At 36.0% G+C, this 17,485-nt stretch overlaps 1 protein-coding gene across 5 annotated transcripts in view; it reads right to left on the reverse strand.

Moving 5' to 3' along the window:
* Positions 1-17,485, reverse strand: part of DENND1B (DENN domain containing 1B) — a 266,328-nt gene that overhangs the window by 196,423 nt on the left and 52,420 nt on the right. For 2 of the 5 annotated variants that reach the window (XM_047704391.1, XM_047704387.1), the window contains exon 3: positions 2,751-2,783. The exons of the other annotated variants lie outside the window; for them this stretch is intronic. In XM_047704391.1, the coding sequence (XP_047560347.1) occupies positions 2,751-2,783 (33 nt within the window). The remainder of the gene's footprint in view (positions 1-2,750; positions 2,784-17,485) is intronic. 5 annotated transcript variants of the gene reach the window in all.

Genomic DNA, 17,485 nt, shown 5'->3' on the forward strand with positions numbered 1-17,485 from the left:
CATTGTTAGAGCTACTTTTTAAATGATTTTTAAATTTCTCTTTAAACATTTACAGTTGAAGAGGTTAAAAATAAAGCATTTTGATCTTTTAAGCATTTTAATGATCTTTGGAAACAGGAAAAATAAAATTAATAACTTAGATTATTAAAACTCATTATTTTTTTTCACAACTCACTTTTTTATTGTAAGGGCCTATTCAGGCAGAGCAGCCCCACCCCAGTTAAACTGCCATTTTGTTGTAAAACTTAAACTGACTTTGCCCCCCACCAGGGGAACTTATTTAAAAGCAAGTCCGGGAAACCAGTCCCAGGTAACAAAGTCCAAGTACAAGGGTGGGTCAGGCCAGGTGGAGGTATTCAATCAGTGAGGGCGCATACTGTCTCCTAGCTACCAAGGAGTATGGGCCCCACCCTTTGGGAGCCTTTTGGCGCCAATCCTAACCAAGGTGTGATAGGCTGGTTCAAATGTCTACTAGGGTAAATTGTAATTCAATTTGTTGCCTAGCATCACTGTGGAGTTTCCTGTGTGTGTGTTACAATCTCATTGGTCACCTGTATGTGGCCAGGCCCAATCACATGGCCTTTGCTCTATAAAAGTTAGTCTGGAAAGCAGGGAGGGGTCGTCCTCTCTGTAGGGGCGGCCCCGATTAGTCTGTTTGATGGTCGGTCTGATTCCTGATGCTTGGCGCAAAATAAAGCTCTGCTTGACCTTCGCTTTGTATCAGTCTCGCTCCTTTAATCACGGACCCATTATTGGGGTACCCAATTTTGGGGGGACCCAACATTATTTATATACTTTTAAGATTCTGAAATACGAATTTTAAGATTTAACTACACTTGACATATTTGTTTTAATTTGAAAAGAAAAATAGAAATGTGGCAAACATGCAATTAAATGTATTATAGTTCTTAAAAATTAGACCAAAATATATCATTTTAAATTTCCATTTAAAATCCTAAATATTTATGAACACTGTAATAATGCTTGCTTTATATCAAAATTCACTTTTGAAATCCCATATTTGCAACTCTATGAAGCCTTTTATAAAATAATAGATATAAGGCAGTAGTTATAAGGTATCAAGCTTACTTAAAATACAAGTGATATTTGCAGGGCATTTTAAAGAAATTTTTCTAATATATCTAGTTATTCATATATAAAAACCAATGTTTTATAAATATTCTCACTGGTTTTTCATTTTCATGAATTCTCACAATATTTCTTTTCTACTTAGCATATTAAAAATAAGTCATTTTAATTAGCACTAATAAATATTTTGGTTGTACATTCATTTTTTAATTGTGTCAAAAACAAACTTCTGAACATCTGTACTTGTGCTTTAAAAAAGGATAATAGGGGCACCTGGGTGGCTCAGTGGGTTAAAGCCTCTGCCTTCAGCTCAGGTCATGATCCCAGGGTCCTGGGATCAAGCCCCGCATCGGGCTCTCTGCTCGGCGGGGAGCCTGCTTCCCCCTCTCTCTCTCTCTGCCTGCCTCTCTGCCTACTTGTGATTTCTGTCAAATAAATAAATAAAATCTTAAAAAAAAAAAAGGATAATATTACTTCTAAAAAAGCCTTTATAAGCTCAAGATAGTAAAAGTAACAAGTACCACCGATACAACAGGATTTGAATTCCACTCCAAGTAAAAAGGATAGACCATTTATGTTCACAATAAGTTCTACTCCATTATTTCCACTATTCTGTACTGCTTTTATAAAAACAGTCCAAGAATGCACAATTTCAACTTTTTAATTCCAAAACTCAATAATTACCTAGCAACATTTTTAGCATGAGCTATCTCCTCTTGCTGTATTACTTAGTTCAAAGGAATTTTTTCAATTATTTAAATTAAAAAGAAAAAAAAGCATACTTTATATAATTAACCTTTTTTATTTAGTAAGGAATAGAAGGTTTCTATATAAGTCAATACAAATTAAAAATCATTTAAAACATCTTATATAAAAATTATGCATTACAAATTCACAAAGATAATATTAAGTGATTATCTCTTCATGTAAAACAAACTGTAAAATTCTAAAATGAATGACAAGTATTATAGGTCACCAAAAATTACTCGAGACATGGAAGATTATTTTGGAAAATATATATGTATGAGTGAAGAACATGTGTTATGTTGGAAAATATTTATGTGTGAATCAGTTTTACCCCAACGATAGTATTAAGATTTGAATTGCATAAAACAAAAGTTAAGTGATAGAATCTTCATGAAATAGTGTTATTATTTTGATAAAGTTAATACACTAATGGCCATATAATCAAATCAATTATACAGAAATGCAGAATAGCTCTAGCCTATACATAACGGAGTTAAAGAGTTTTGACGTGAATATTTAAAACATCCCTTTTGAACAACCTCAGTTTTACAGCTGTCATTTAAGAAAATGTTTGTGACAAATTTTTTACACTTATGTTTTAAAACCAGAATGTGTACCTTGTACCAACAATGGTTTGCCCCTATTGTTCACAGCATTTTCCCAAGTACATTTTGCTAATTCACTTTTTCTCATCCTCTATTATACTGGGTTTTTTTTCTGTATTGCCTATTCTTTCACAGAAAGAAGTAACAGGTGAATTAATGAAAACAGCATCTACTGGTTTAATTATTTAATGAAAAATATCCTATTTCTTTTCATTAAATGAAATTTCCACTTCAGCACTCAATGTGCTGAATCCATATTTTAAATGGATTAACTTAGTTACTGCCTGTATTGTTAGATTTACACCATATCTGACACATCTCTGTAGAAACTTTTCACAAGTACTGCAAAGAAGAAAAAAAATGGCTCTGAAAAAGAAAAAACCTAATTCTCAAATGTATGCACAAAGGCTGAATCTTCTATTCCCTCAGGATTACTTTCTAGATATCAGATCTGATCAGGCAATGTTAGGTCAATTTTCTGCTTATTTTATGGATGAAAGGATGAGAACCGCTGGCAGAAATCACTGCTACTGGTGAGGCCCCATGTACACTGTGATTCTTTTCTTACCAATGTCTACTAGTAATTCAAGGGAGACTCCATATCTTAATTTTATAGCAACTTTTGCCACCAACGATCTAGAAACCAAATAAATATGATTGGAAGAATGCATGACTTGATTTGCACATAAATGTAGTTAGTCTCTTATTTTAATAACAGATGTTACAGTATAGAAAGGAAAATATAAAAATTTTTATACAAGAATATTTAAAATATTATTTGTGCATCACCATCACAAGTATTCCAAATCCATGACTTTTTTTTTAATGTAAAGTGAAATAAATTCAGCATTTTTTTTCCCTTTGCAATCAGGTCTTTCTTATTTTTCAGCCCTTCACAGAAAGTAATTAAAACAACTTAAAATACTAGTGTGATTCAACCACATTATTAAAATGGAGGGCAGGGGTGCCTGGGGTGGCTCAGTGGGTTAAAGCCTCCGCCTTCGGCTCAGGTCATGATTCCAGGGTCCTGGGATTGAGCCCTGCATCGGGTTCTCTGCTCAGTGGGGAGCCTGCTTCCTCCTCTCTCTCTGCCTATTTGTGATCTCTGTCTGTCAAATAAATAAATAAAAATCTTTAAAAAAAAATGGAAGGCAAACTTTTTAATTTGTGTAAATGAATACCACTTACTGAATTCTGGGGAATGCATAGATGAATCTTTAAAATTACATATTCGTAAAATCACAGTTCAGAGACTACATACTTTTGAAAGGTAGACTATATATTAGTAAGTAATATGATGGATTATAGCTTTCGGTGTTTGATTTACCTACCTTGCAGAATCAGAATTTTATGAAGGAGAAAACCAAGGCCAGAACAAGGAGGAGTCTGTCTTAGTTATACTAAGGCTAGTCAACATCAGAGACCAGAAATTTCTTCGTTGAGATCTAAAGAGCACCTATTTTATTTTATTTTATTTTATTTAGATTTCGTTTGTTTATTAGAGAGAGAGCAAGGGAGCATGCACAAGTTGGGGGAGGAGCAGCAGGAGAGGGCCAAACAGACTTCCTACTGAGCAGAGAGAGGGGCTCAATTCCAGGACCCCAAGATTACAACCTGAGTCAGACATTTAACCGACAACCACCCAGGCACCCCAAAGCAGCTACTTTAAATAATTTCCAGAATCAATACCTTTTTCTGTCCCATTTAAGTTCAATTTATTCCATTCAAAACTCTATACAGCACTAAAGAAATAGGGTAAGTCCCTGAACTCCAAAGTCCTATAACACACATGGGGAAAGAGCTCTCCACTTTTATGCAAACTATTGTTTTAAACAAGGTATCCTGTAGAAATACTTGGGCTCAACTTAAAAATTCACTGGCCTAATAATTTCAAAAAATGTTCTGAATGAAGGAATGGTGACGTCTCTTTAATGTAAACGAGCAAGACTCGTTAAGGAAAATATGTAATTTTATTCTTCCGCCTATGGAGATATAAGGATGAAATAAACAAAATAAGGTCTCTACAATTTATAGAAAAGAAAGTATCCAAAACATATAATGCAATAAAATTTAATGACTGTTACACTAAATGTACAGGATACTACACTACAACATATGGAAATCTAATTTAAAGTCACTAAACTACTTAGGAAGGAAAGTACATGCAAACTAACATGTCAGACACGCAAAGGATGACCTGAGTTCTAACATGGGCAAGGGAGAACATTCCAGACTGGAAAAATAATATGATGTCTTGGAAATTAATAGAAAGCACAATGCAATCTAGAAACTGAAAAAACTGGAAAAAAAAAAAGTAATATATCCCAAATGTAGAGAACAAGGGAGAGAATCTCAAGGGATGAAGCTGGAGAGGTAGGGGACAGACTAGAGTTTAAAATGTATCCTGGGTATCCTAGAAAGCAATTAAAGCAGATGATGACATAAACCAAATGAGAAAAAAAACAGGAAATGTATAAAGAATACAGCTAGAGTGTATGTTGTTATGAAAGCCAAGCGAAAAGGGTACATCTAAAAATGTCTCAAATGTGGCAAAATATTAAGCAAAGTAATTACTAAAAAATGGCAACTAGATGTAAAGCATAAAGCCACAATAAAATGAGCTTCTGTGAAATGATGGGAAGCAGAAGGCAGCCCTGGGATCATGCAATGAGAATGAAGGAGAAAGGACAGGCTGAGTGTATGGAGAGAACTTCTTAACAAACACTGTACAAGGAAGAAGAAAATAAAGGTAGGAGGAAAGAAAGATGAAGCTAGATAGATTTGTTTTCTTTTAGTATGATGCAGACTTGAATAAGTTTAAATGATAACAGAAATTAATGAGCCAGCAGAGAGCCCAAGAGAAAAGAGATGGTATCTCTGAGAAGGCAGGAAGAATGGCATCCTGATCAAGATAATGAGATGACCTTGGAAGGAAGCTGGAGAATGATTTCCATTGTTAAAAGAAAAAGAGAAAATCTGAATCCAAGGAGATTTTAGAACTGGTGGCGCAAAGGAAAAAGTTTTGTGTAAAAATGGCTAATTATTTTCTGTGAAGTAGGAGACAAGCTCTCTGCTTAAGAGAGAAGTTGCTAGTGGCTGATGGAAGAAGTGTGACTGTTTCAGGCACTGTTAAGTATCAGACTTGGTAGGTATCCAACCTAGTGTTTAATGGCAACAATGTGCTATTTCCCCAGCATCATCAAACAGCTTAGGTAAAAGATAATCGAAAGATTCAGTCAGGGTTGAGGTTTTTGTCAGTCATGTGTGATGGAAAGAAAATTAAAACAGAAGAGTTGTTATAGATAGAAATTGCTGATTTAAAACTAATAAAAAGGGAAGTGAGGTGGGGTTTTTTTCCTGTAAAATCTATTACCACTAAATGCTATACCAAATCATGCTAATGCATTTTATTTTTATTTTTTTTTAAAGATTTTATTTATTTATTTGTCAGAGAAAGAGAGAGAGAGAGAGCAAGCATAGGTAGACAGAATGGCAGGCAGAGGCAGAGGGAGAAGCAGGCTCCCTGATGAGCAAGGAGCCCAATGTGGGACTTGATCCCAGGTAGCCGGGACCATGACCTGAGCCGAAGGCAGCTGCTTAACCAACTGAGCCACCCAGGCGTCCCGATGCTAATGCATTCTAAAACAGTATATTTTCAGTAGAAAATCTACTGCATATATCTTAAGACCTAGGACTGACAAATATGGTAAAATCAATACATGCAACATTTATAATTATGAAATTAGGTGGCTGAAGTTCTGTCTTAAACTAATGAATAAAAATGCTTTCTGTCTCTGATCAGAGTCAGGTACTGGAAAAGGTAAAATCAATTTCCATTCTCTCCTCCTTATTGCCCACTCCTTCCCTCCCAAGTTTACTATGCAAATATCATTTTCTACATATGGTATTATGTGAAAAATATTAAAAAGCATGCATGGAGTTAGGTAACTACATTTAAAATTATTTTTTCCAGGGCACCTGGGTGGCTCAGTGGGTTAAAACCTCTGCCTTCAGCTCAGGTCATGATCTCAGGGTCCTGGGATCGAGCCCCACATCGGGCTCTCTGCTTAGCTCCTTCCTCTCTTTCCCCCTGCCTCTCTGCCTACTTGTGATCTCTGTCTGTCAAATAAATAAATAAATAAATCTTTATAAAATTATTTTTTCCAGCTTTATTGATAATTGACACAACAATGTATAACTTTAAGGTGTGTAACTTGATTCAATATGTGAAAGGTTCATAATAAGGTTAGTTAAGACAACACAAATTCTTGTATAATTACTAATTTTTTGTTTTTGTTGTGGTTATGGTGAGAACATTAAAGCACTACTCTCATAGAAACTTTCAAGACAACAATATGGTATTGTTAACAATAGTCACTATGCTGTACATTAGATCCCTGGAACTTACTCATGTTGTAACTGAAAGTTTGTACCCTTTGACCAACATCTCTCCCTCAGCTCCTGGCAACCACCATTCTACTTTCTCTCTTTGAGTTTCATGCGTTTAAACTTCACATATGAGTGAGATCATACAGTATTTGTCTTTCTCTGACTTATTTCACTGAGCATATCCTTAAGACCACTCCATATTTTTGTAAATGGCAAGATATTCTTCTTTTTATTTAGGGCTGAATAATATTACATTGTATATATTATGTATATAATATATATATAATATTTCATTATACACACACCTCACATTTTCTTTAACCATTCATCCATTGATAGACATTTAGGTTGCTTCATATCTTGACTACTGTGAATAATGCTGCAATGAACATGGGAGTGCAGATCTCTCTTCAAGATAATAATTTCATCTTCTTCTGATATATAACCAGAAGTAGGATTGCTAGATCATATGGTAATGATACTTGTAATTTTTTTTTTAATTTTATTTTTTATAAACATATATTTTTATCCCCAGGGGTACAGGTCTGCGAATCGCCAGGTTTACACACTTCACAGCACTCACCATAGCACATACCCTCCCCAATATCCATAACCCCACCGCCCCAACCCCCCTCCCCCCATCAACCCTCAGTTTGTTTTGTGAGATTAAGAGTCACTTATGGTTTGTCTCCCTCCCAATGCCATCTTGTTTCATTTACTCTTCTCCTACCCCCTCAACCCCCCATGTTGCATCTCCTCTCCCTCATATCAGGGAGATCATATGATAGTTGTCTTTCTCCGATTGACTTATTTCGCTAAGCATGATACCCTCTAGTTCCATCCACGTCGTCGCAAATGGCAAGATTTCATTTCTTTTGATGGCTGCATAGTATTCCATTGTGTATATATACCACATCTTCTTTATCCATTCGTCTGTTGATGGACATCTAGGTTCTTTCCATAGTTTGGCTATTGTAGACATTGCTGCTATAAACATTCGGGTGCACGTGCCCCTTCGGATCACTACGTTTGTATCTTTAGGGTAAATACCCAGCAGTGCAATTGCTGGGTCATAGGGTAGTTGTATTTTCAACATTTTGAGGAACCTCCATGCTGTTTTCCAGAGTGGTTGCACCAGCTTGCATTCCCACCAACAGTGTAGGAGGGTTCCCCTTTCTCCGCATCCTCGCCAGCATCTGTCATTTCCTGACTTGTTAATTTTAGCCATTCTGACTGGTGTGAGGTGATACCTCATTGTGGTTTTGATTTGTATTTCCCTGATGCCGAGTGATATGGAGCACTTTTTCATGTGATACTTGTAATTTTTTGAGACACTTCCATACTGTTTTCCATGGTGGCTATATAAATTTGCATTTCCACCAACAGTGAGCCAGAGTTCCCTTTTCTCCACATCCTTGCCAGCATTTGTTCTTTTTTTAACACGTATAAGATAATATGTCAATATGGTTTTGATCTGCATTTCCATAATAGTGATGTTGAGCACATTTTCACATATTTGTTAACCATTGTATTTCTTCTTCAGAAAAATGTCTATTCAAGTCCTCTATTTTTTATTTTTATTTTTTAAAAGATTTTTATTTATTCATTCAAGAGAGAGCGCGAGAGAAAGCATGAGTGGGGCAGGGGGCAGAGGGAGAAGGAGAAGCAAACTTCCTGCTGAGCAGGGAACCTGATGCAGGACTGGATCCTAGGACCCCAATATCATGACCTAAGCCAAAGGCAGATACTTAACTGAGCCAACCCAGGGGCCTCCCTCTGCCTATTTTTTAAATGAATTATTTATCTGATTTTTTTTAAAGATTTTATTTATTTATTTGACAGAGAGAGATCACAAGCAGGCAGAGAGGCAGGCAGAGACAGGAGGAAGCAGGCTCCCTGCTGAGCAGAGAGCCCGATGCGGGACTCGATCCCAGGACTCCGAGATCATGACCTGAGCCAAAGGCAGTGGCTTAACCCACTGAGCCACCCAGGCGCCCTATTTATCTGATTTTTTGTTATTGTATGAGTTCTATGGATCCATATATATTTTGTATATTAACTCCTTACCAGATATACAAGATATATAAGCCAAATACTGCACAATCTCACTATATGTGGGATCTAAAAACATGTATATGGTATGCAAATATTTTCTCCCATTCTGTAGGTTGCCTTTTCATTTACTTGATTGTTTCTTTTGCTGTGCAGAAGCTTTTTAGTTTGATGTAGTCCCACTTGTTGTTTTCTGTTTTGTTGCCTTGCATCTGGTGTCATATCATGTCACTGATAAGACTGATATCAAAGAGCTCATCATCTATATTTTCTTATAAGAGTTTTATGGGTTCAGATATTTAAGTTCTAATCCATTTCAAGTAAGTTTTTGTGATTGGTGTAAAACAGGGATCCAATTTCGTTCATTTGAATACCAATATCCAGTGTTCCCAACACCATTTATTTAAGAGACTGTCCTTTCCACATTGATAATCCTTGGCTCCCTCGTGAAATATTTGTTGATCATACATGTATGGGTTTATTTCTGGGCTTGTTCCACTGGTCCACATGCCTGTTTTTTTGCCAATACTACAATACTATACTGTTTTGATTACTATAGTTTGTAATACAATTTGAAATTTGCAAATGTGATGCCTCCAGTTTTGTTCTTTCACATTTTTTTGGCTATTTGGGGTCTTTTGTGGTTCCATATAAGTTTCAGGATTGTTCTTATACTTCTGTTTTAAAAAAGTCCATTGAATTTTGATAAATATTATACTGAATCTATAAACGGCTTTCTGTAATATGAACAAATGTTAACAATAGTAATTCTTCCAATCCATAATCACGGGATATCTTTGCATTTATTTCTGTCTTCTTCAATTTCTTTCATTGATGTCTTACAGGTTTTTTTAAAGATTTATTTATTTTAGAGAGAAGAAGAGAGAGAGTGCATGAAGAGGGGCAAAGGGAGAGGGAAAGAGAGTAGACTCTCCCAATTTCTTGGTAAATCCATGGAGCCCAACACAGGGTTCAATCTCATGACCCTGAGGTCATGACCTGAGCTGAAATCAAGAGTAGGGCACTTAACTGACTGAGTGATCCAGGCACCACAATGCCTCATAGTTTTCAATGTACACATCTTTCACTTCCTTGATTAAATTCATTTTTAAGTATTTTATTGTATTTGATGCTATTATAAATGGGATTGTGTTATTTCTTTTTCAGCTAATTGTGTATAGGAATGTACTGATTTTTGTATGTTGATTTTGTATCTTGAAATGTTATTGAATATATTTATTCTAAAAAATTTTTAGTGGAGACTTTAGAATTTTCTATATCAAGATCATGTCATCAGTAAACAATTTTGCTTCTTTCTTTCCTATTTGTATGCCTTTTCTTTTTCTTGCCTAACTGCCCTGGCTAGGACTTCCAGTACTATGTTAAATAAGAGTGGTGAGAGTGGGCTTCCTTGTCTTGTTCCTGATCTCAGAAGGAAAGTTTTTACTTTTCACCACTGAGTATGATGTTAGCTGTAAGACTGTCACATGTGTACTTTATTATGCTGAGGTATGTTCTAACTTGTTGAGAATTTTATATATCTATATCTAACTTGTTGAGAATTTTAATCATGAAAGATATCAAATTTTATCAAATGCTTTTCCTCATCTATTGAGATGATATGATTTTTATCTTTCATCCAATTAATGTGATGTATCACACTTAAGGATTTTCACACCTTGAACCATCTTTGAATCCCAGAATAAATCTCACTTGGTCATGGGTTTTGTTTTGTTTTGTTTTAGAATTTCAAGATCTAACTGGTTTAAGTGATTCATGAATCAGGCAGCATCCCATCTAGCAAGTAGAGGAGAGCTCCCTCATATATGATCCTTTTAATGTGCCACTGAATTTGGTTTGCTAGCATTTTGTTTAAAATTTTTGTACCTAAATACATCAGGAGTATTGGCCTATAGGTTTTTTTTAGTAGCCTTTTCTGGCTTTTGTTTGTAGCTTTTTCTGGCTTTATCAGGGTAACACTGGCTTTATAAAATGAGTTTGAAAATGTTCCCCCCTTTTCAATTTTTTGGAAGAATTGGCATTAATACTTCTTAAATGTTTAGTAAATTCACCCACAAAGTCATCTGGTCTTAAGTTTTTCTTTGTTGAGGCTTTTTTATGACTGATTAAATCTCCTTACTTCTTATTGGTCTGTTCAGATTTTCTATTTCTTCCTGATTCAGACATGGTAGGTTGTGTGTTTGAATGGTTGTCTAATTACTGACATATAGTGTTCATGATAGTCTTTTATGATCCTTTGTAGTTCTATGGTATCAGTTGTAATGTCTCCTTTCTTATTTATAATTTTATTTATTTAAGTCCTTTCTTTTTTTCTTGGTAAATCCAAATAAAGTTTTGTGAGTTTATCTTTTAAAAAAATGGCTCTTCGTTTTGCTGATCTTTTCTATTGTTTTTCTATTCTCCATTTCATTTATTTCCACTCCTTATCGCCTTTCTTCGCTAATTTTGGCCTTCGTTTGTTCTTTTTCTAGTTCTTGAAGTATTAAAGCTTAGTTTGAGATATTTACTTTTCCCTAATGTAGGCATTTATTGCTTTAAACTTCCTCTTTGCACTGCTCTTAGTACATCCCATGACTTTTGGTATACTCTTTCCACTTTTGTTTGTTTCGGTGTATTTTTTTATTTCCCTTTTGATTTAATTTTTGACCCATTAGTTGTTCAGCAGTACGTTAATAATTTCCACGTATTTTTAAATTTTCCAGTTTTCCTCTTGTTATTAATTTCTAGTTTGATACAACTGTGGATGCAAAAAATACTTGGTATAATTCAATCCTTTTGAATTTACTGAGACTTATTTTGTGAATGAATATATAGTCTATCCTACAGACTTCCCTGTGTGCTTGAGAAGAATGTGTATTCTGCTGCTGTTGGATGGAACATTCTGTATATTATCTGCTAAGACTGTTTGATCTAAAATATGGTTCAAGTCCAATGTTCCTTTATTGATTTTCTACCTGGATGATTTACCCATTGTTGAAAGCAGGGTATTAAAGTTCTCTATTATCACATTGGTATCTATTACTCCCTTCAGATCTCTTAGTATTTCCCTGATATCTTTACATGTTCTGATGTAAGATGTATGTGTGTGTGTGTGTGTGTGTGTGTGTGTGTATTTACAATTGTACAGTCTTCACAAACTGACCCCTTTATCATCATATAATGACCTTCTTTCTCTCCTGTTACAGCTTTTTACTTAGTCTATTTTGTCTGATACAAATACAGCTACACTTGCTCACTTTTTTCATCACTTCACTTTGAGCTGCAGTTAGTCTCTTATAGACAGCATATACTTGGGTCTTGTTTTCTGATCTTTTCAGTCACTGTATGCCTTCGAACAACTTAGTCTGCTTACATTTAAAGAAATTATTTATAGATAAGGATACATTATTGTCATCTTATTAATTATTTTCTGGCTGTTTTGTAGTTCCTTTCTTCCTTTCTTGCTATCTTTCATTGTGATTTTCCATAGTGGTATATTCCCTTCTCTTTATCTTGTATCTACTATAGATTTTTGTTTTGTGGTTACTGAGGTTTACTTGAAAAATTTTAACAATCATATACAAAAACTCTACCATTTTATTCACTTGACACACACATTTTATGTTTCTGATGTCACACTTTACATCTTTTTTATACTGTGCATCCATTAACAAATTATTATAGCTATAGCTATTTATAATACTTTTGTCCCTCAAACTTGATACTAGAGTAGACTGAATAACTTACCACCTATTAGAGTATTAGAGCATTCTAAAGTCAGCAACATACTTGCCTTTACTCCATGTTCTTTCATGTCAGCTTGAATAAGTCCTTTCAACTCTTCTTGTAAGGCAGGCATAGTGGTGATGAACTACGTCAGGTTTTATTTGTTTGGAAAAGTATCTCAACCTTCATTTTTGGAGGATGACTTTGCTGAATATGGTATTGTTGGCTGGCAGTCTTTCTTTTATCATTCTGAACATACCATTCCAGTCTCTCCTGGCCTGTAAAGTCTCTGTTGAGAAATCTGCTGATAGCCTTCATGAGAGAAATATTTTTCTCTTGCTGCTTTTAAAATTTTCTCCTTGTCTTTATGAACAGTTGTATTATAATATGTCTTGGAGAAGACCCTTTGATTGAAATTTGGGGATGACTTAATAACTTCATAAGCTGGATGTCCAAATCTAATCTCAGGTTTGAAAAGTTGTTAGTTGGTGTTTCTTTAAATACATTTTCTACCCCGTTTTCCCTCTCTTCTCCTTCTGGGACTTCAGCTGCACAGAAACTGTCTGTCTTAACTGTGTCTTATAAGACCTATAGGCTTTCATCCTTCCTTTTCATTTTTTTTTTTCTTTTTGCTGCTCTGAGTAGTTAATTTCATATTATCTATCTTCGAGCTCATAGATTCTTTCATATGCTTGGTCAAACCTGCAGCTGAAGCTCTCTATTGAATTCCTCAGTTAGGTCACTGCATTCTTCAGCTCCAAAATTTTGTTTGGTTCTTTTTCAGGTTTTCTGTATTTGCTGCACTTCATATGTGTTGTGTTTTGTTGGTATATTTAAATTGTTTATCTATAGTCTCTTATAGTGCTTAAGCAGCATCAGAACAATTATTTTGAATTCTTTATCAGGTAATTCCTAGATTTCCATTTCTTTGGGGCTAGTTACTGGAGATTCACTGTATTCCTTTGATGGAGTCATATTTCCCTCATTCTTCATGATCCTTGTAGCCTTGTTATCCGTGCCGACGCATTAGAAAAAGCATTTTTTCAAGATGTTATAGACTGACTTCTTTAAGGCAAGATTTTCACCTGCAGGTTGGGGCATGCTGGAGTGTGCTGTGACTAGAGATGCAGTGGTACTGGACACCAAGTTTAAGATGTGTAATGACATTAGGTCTGGGATATGTGATGATTCATTCAGCTGAAGCCATTGGCGTTCACAACATCTCCGACTGCATGGTCCTTCACAAGTACTGCAGGCCATCCACTGAGAGTGCAAGGGCTGTGAGGGTCCTCAACAGTGCCTCCAGGTCCAGTGGCCAGATGCCAGAATAAGCAGCAGCAGTAGCCGGTGCCAGTGAAGTGCTCTCAGCACTATGGGTGGTTCCTCATATGTTTTGCCATGACTGCATGTCATTGGAGGCTAGTGATGGGGATCCAGCCAGAGACATACAAGAGCACAGCTGGAGGGGCTACCTCCAGTTGAGCATAATGGTGCAGGCCAGTGACATAACTCAAGCTCACAAGCATCTGGCTGTTAACATGCTTTCCCATAGCCACACAGTTGTTCCCCAGGCACACACATAGCAGTGGAGGCTGATAATAGGTGTTAGACTGGTACCATGGAAGCACACAGATGGAAGAGCTAACTCTGAGTGCTTACACAGTTTTGGGAGTCAGCCATGGGGACATCTAGGATGATGTCTTGCATCATATTGTTGTAGAAGTCTGGGCTGCTGCCAGCATGATTTCTATGGTCACAACAGGGGAAGAGAGGAGTAGGAGGAAGCAGAGAGGAACTTAGGCAGCTGGTGTCAGTGAGCCCAAATATTTGTGAGATGAAAACCAATACATGTCACAGAGCAGGTAAACCGGGAAGCATAGTTGTTCCCATTGTGTAACTGATACTGGTAGCATGCTTTTTCTTCTTGGCTCCTAGCCATCTCTATATATCTCTGCTTTGCTAGTCTGTGAGTGGGGTGAAATTGAAGCAGGACCTTAATGCGGTGCCCCAAAAGTGGGGAAACTCATTCCACTATCCCTTCTCTGCAAGGGAAACTCTTTCTAGATGGAGAGTTCCTTCTTGGCACTAAGCAGTGTCAGCTTGGGAATGAAACGATGCAGGCATAATAAGGTGTTCTTTCCTCACTGTACTTATTCTCAAGTTTTTTGTTACAGCGTGTTGCTAAACTTTCTTAAGTGGACTCCAGGGCTCTCCCAGAACTGTTTTTGTTTGTAGATAGTGGTCTAATTGTTAATCTTTGTTGGAGGATGGAGGCTGGGGTCCCTGATTTGGCCATCTGGTGCTAATGCCACACCCCTAAAGTTCTAATTTTCACTACTTCTACCGAAATAGTTTGCAAGCTCATTAATTACTGTAATTTTATATCTAGTCTGACCACGATAAAAGTATTTTAAAAAGCAACTTATTTCCTTATTTAGGGCCACACATGACCTCGGTGAAACCAGAGATCCAGAAAACCAATATCCTGCCATTTTTCCTTTTCATGCACTCCAGCAAAACACAGATTTATAGCACTAGTGGAAAGATGTCACTTCCAACATGGTATCTTTTTTTTTTTTAAGATTCTATTCATTTATTTGACAAAGAGAGACACAGCGAGAGAGGGAACACAAGCAGCGGGGGTAGAGGCAGAGGGAGAAGCAGGCTTTCGCTGAGCAGGGAGCCTGATGCAGGGCTTGATCCCAGGACTCTGGGATCATGACCTGAGCTGAAGGCAGATGCTTAACAAGATTGAGCCACTCAGGTGCCCCCCAACATGATATCTAATCATCTCTCTTGACCCACCCCCAAAAACAACAACAACAAAAAAAAAAACCCAAACCCTGTAATCATAGGTTATGCAACATTACAAATTTTAAGACTACTAACAACAGTAAAAGTAAAAACAAATTCATTGCTGAAAAATGTCAAATACAGGTCGCCTGGGTGGCTCAGTCAGTTAGAGCCTCTTCCTTTGGCTCAGGTCATGATCCCAGGGTTCTGGGATTGAGCCCCGCATCGGGCTCTCTGCTCAGCGGGTAGCCTGCTTCCACCTCTCTCTCTCTGCCTACTTGTGATCTCTGTCTGTCAAATAAATAAATAAAATCTTTTTAAAAAATGTCAAATACAGACTACATTTAATCTTACTAAAACATACATTGTAAGGTATTTTTACAAATTATTTTAAAGTTAACATATAGATGATAATACAGAATTTTAGCAGCTTCTTAAAGGTCTACTTCAGTAGTTCTCAAACTTTAGCATGCAACACAAGTATGTACAGAGCTTGTTAAGACATAGATCTCTGGGTCCCACTTTCAGAACTTCTAAGTCAATAGGTCAAAGGTGTGTCTAAGAAAATGCATTTCTAGCAAGTTCCCAAGTGATACTGATGCTACTGATCTAAGGACTACACCTTGAGAACTAATAGCACAGACCATGCCGCTCTCACAACAATTAGCATTATGTATCATATGCTGAAGAATTTAATATTTGTTGGCTGGAAATAGTCTTTAAAATATGGCAATGAATAATTCAGAATTTTCCCTAATATATTAGGGAAAATTCTAGTTTGGCAACAGGTATATCTTCAGAGGGCTAGGAAGAAACATCAACCATGACAGTTACAGCAGAAGGTAATTTTTGCAAGAGAAGTTACTGAATTTTATAAAACCATTTTGTTTAAAAAATCATTTCTATGCTGATAATTATTAATACTATAATTCTGCTTTTATAGAATAATGGAAATCATTTTATTTCAAAATTAAGTATTTTATGACATTGGAACTATATGATTTAAGGAACAATGACAGGGAACTTTATCTATATCTATCTATATCTATATCTATAGATATATGATACATAAGATACATAGTCTATTATTCCCTTTATCCTTTATTCCCTCTATCCCATGTATATCCCATGCCATGTACATAAAGACTGGTAGTTCATATCTAAATAAGATATATGTCTTTTTGTACTCTACTACCTAAGATATCTATGAGAAAATACTTTCAGTTGTGGGGGTTTTTTTGTTTGTTTGTTTTTTTAGGATTTTGTTCATTTATTTGGCAGACAGAGATCACAAGTAGGCAGAGAGGCAGGCAGAGAGATGGGGGGAAGCAGGCTCCTTGCTGAGCAGAGAGCCCGATGTGGGGCTCAATCCCAGGACCCTGGGATCATAACCTGAGCCAAAGGCAGAGGCTTCAACCCACTGAGCCACCCAGGCGCCCCTTGTTGTGTTTTCTTACAAGGCTTTCTTTCATAGAATTTAAGCGTTTAGTTCCAATTTAAATAATAGAAAGTATGAATGCCAGTATCTATGAATGTAAAAACTAATTTAAAGCCTCTGTTTTGTTTTCCCCCCCTTTTAAGTTTTCAAAGAAAGGTTCATTGTTTGTGAATAGAATCACAGAGTTTTCTGAAGGGGAGAGGCCCTAAAGATTCTTTTTACCACTCCATAGTCAGGAAGTTATATTGTATCCCATGTCTGAAGTTAGTAACTATTGAAACCAAGACTAGAATCCAGATATTCTTGTTTCTAGTATGACATCCTTTCTAAAATATGCTGGTGCATATGAAAGCACACTATAAATAAGACAAATTTTTTTTCTACTTAGTTGATTTTTAATTTTATTGCTCATTGAGTTTAAGGCATATTCACAAGTTTAGAATATTTCCTTACTACCTACAGGAAAACATTATCAGCAAACTAAATATTTAAGTTTTTTGTAAAATAATGGACTAAATCCTACTGATTTCCCCTGAACAATACTTGGAAATTTATGTGTAAAGAAACTTAGGAAAGGACATTAATTATTAATAGATCCAAATCAATACCCTCTCATTCTAGAACTAAAATCATTCTTCACTTAATC

This window comes from Lutra lutra, chromosome 15, assembly GCF_902655055.1.
Source record: "Lutra lutra chromosome 15, mLutLut1.2, whole genome shotgun sequence".
Lineage (NCBI taxonomy): Eukaryota > Metazoa > Chordata > Mammalia > Carnivora > Mustelidae > Lutra > Lutra lutra.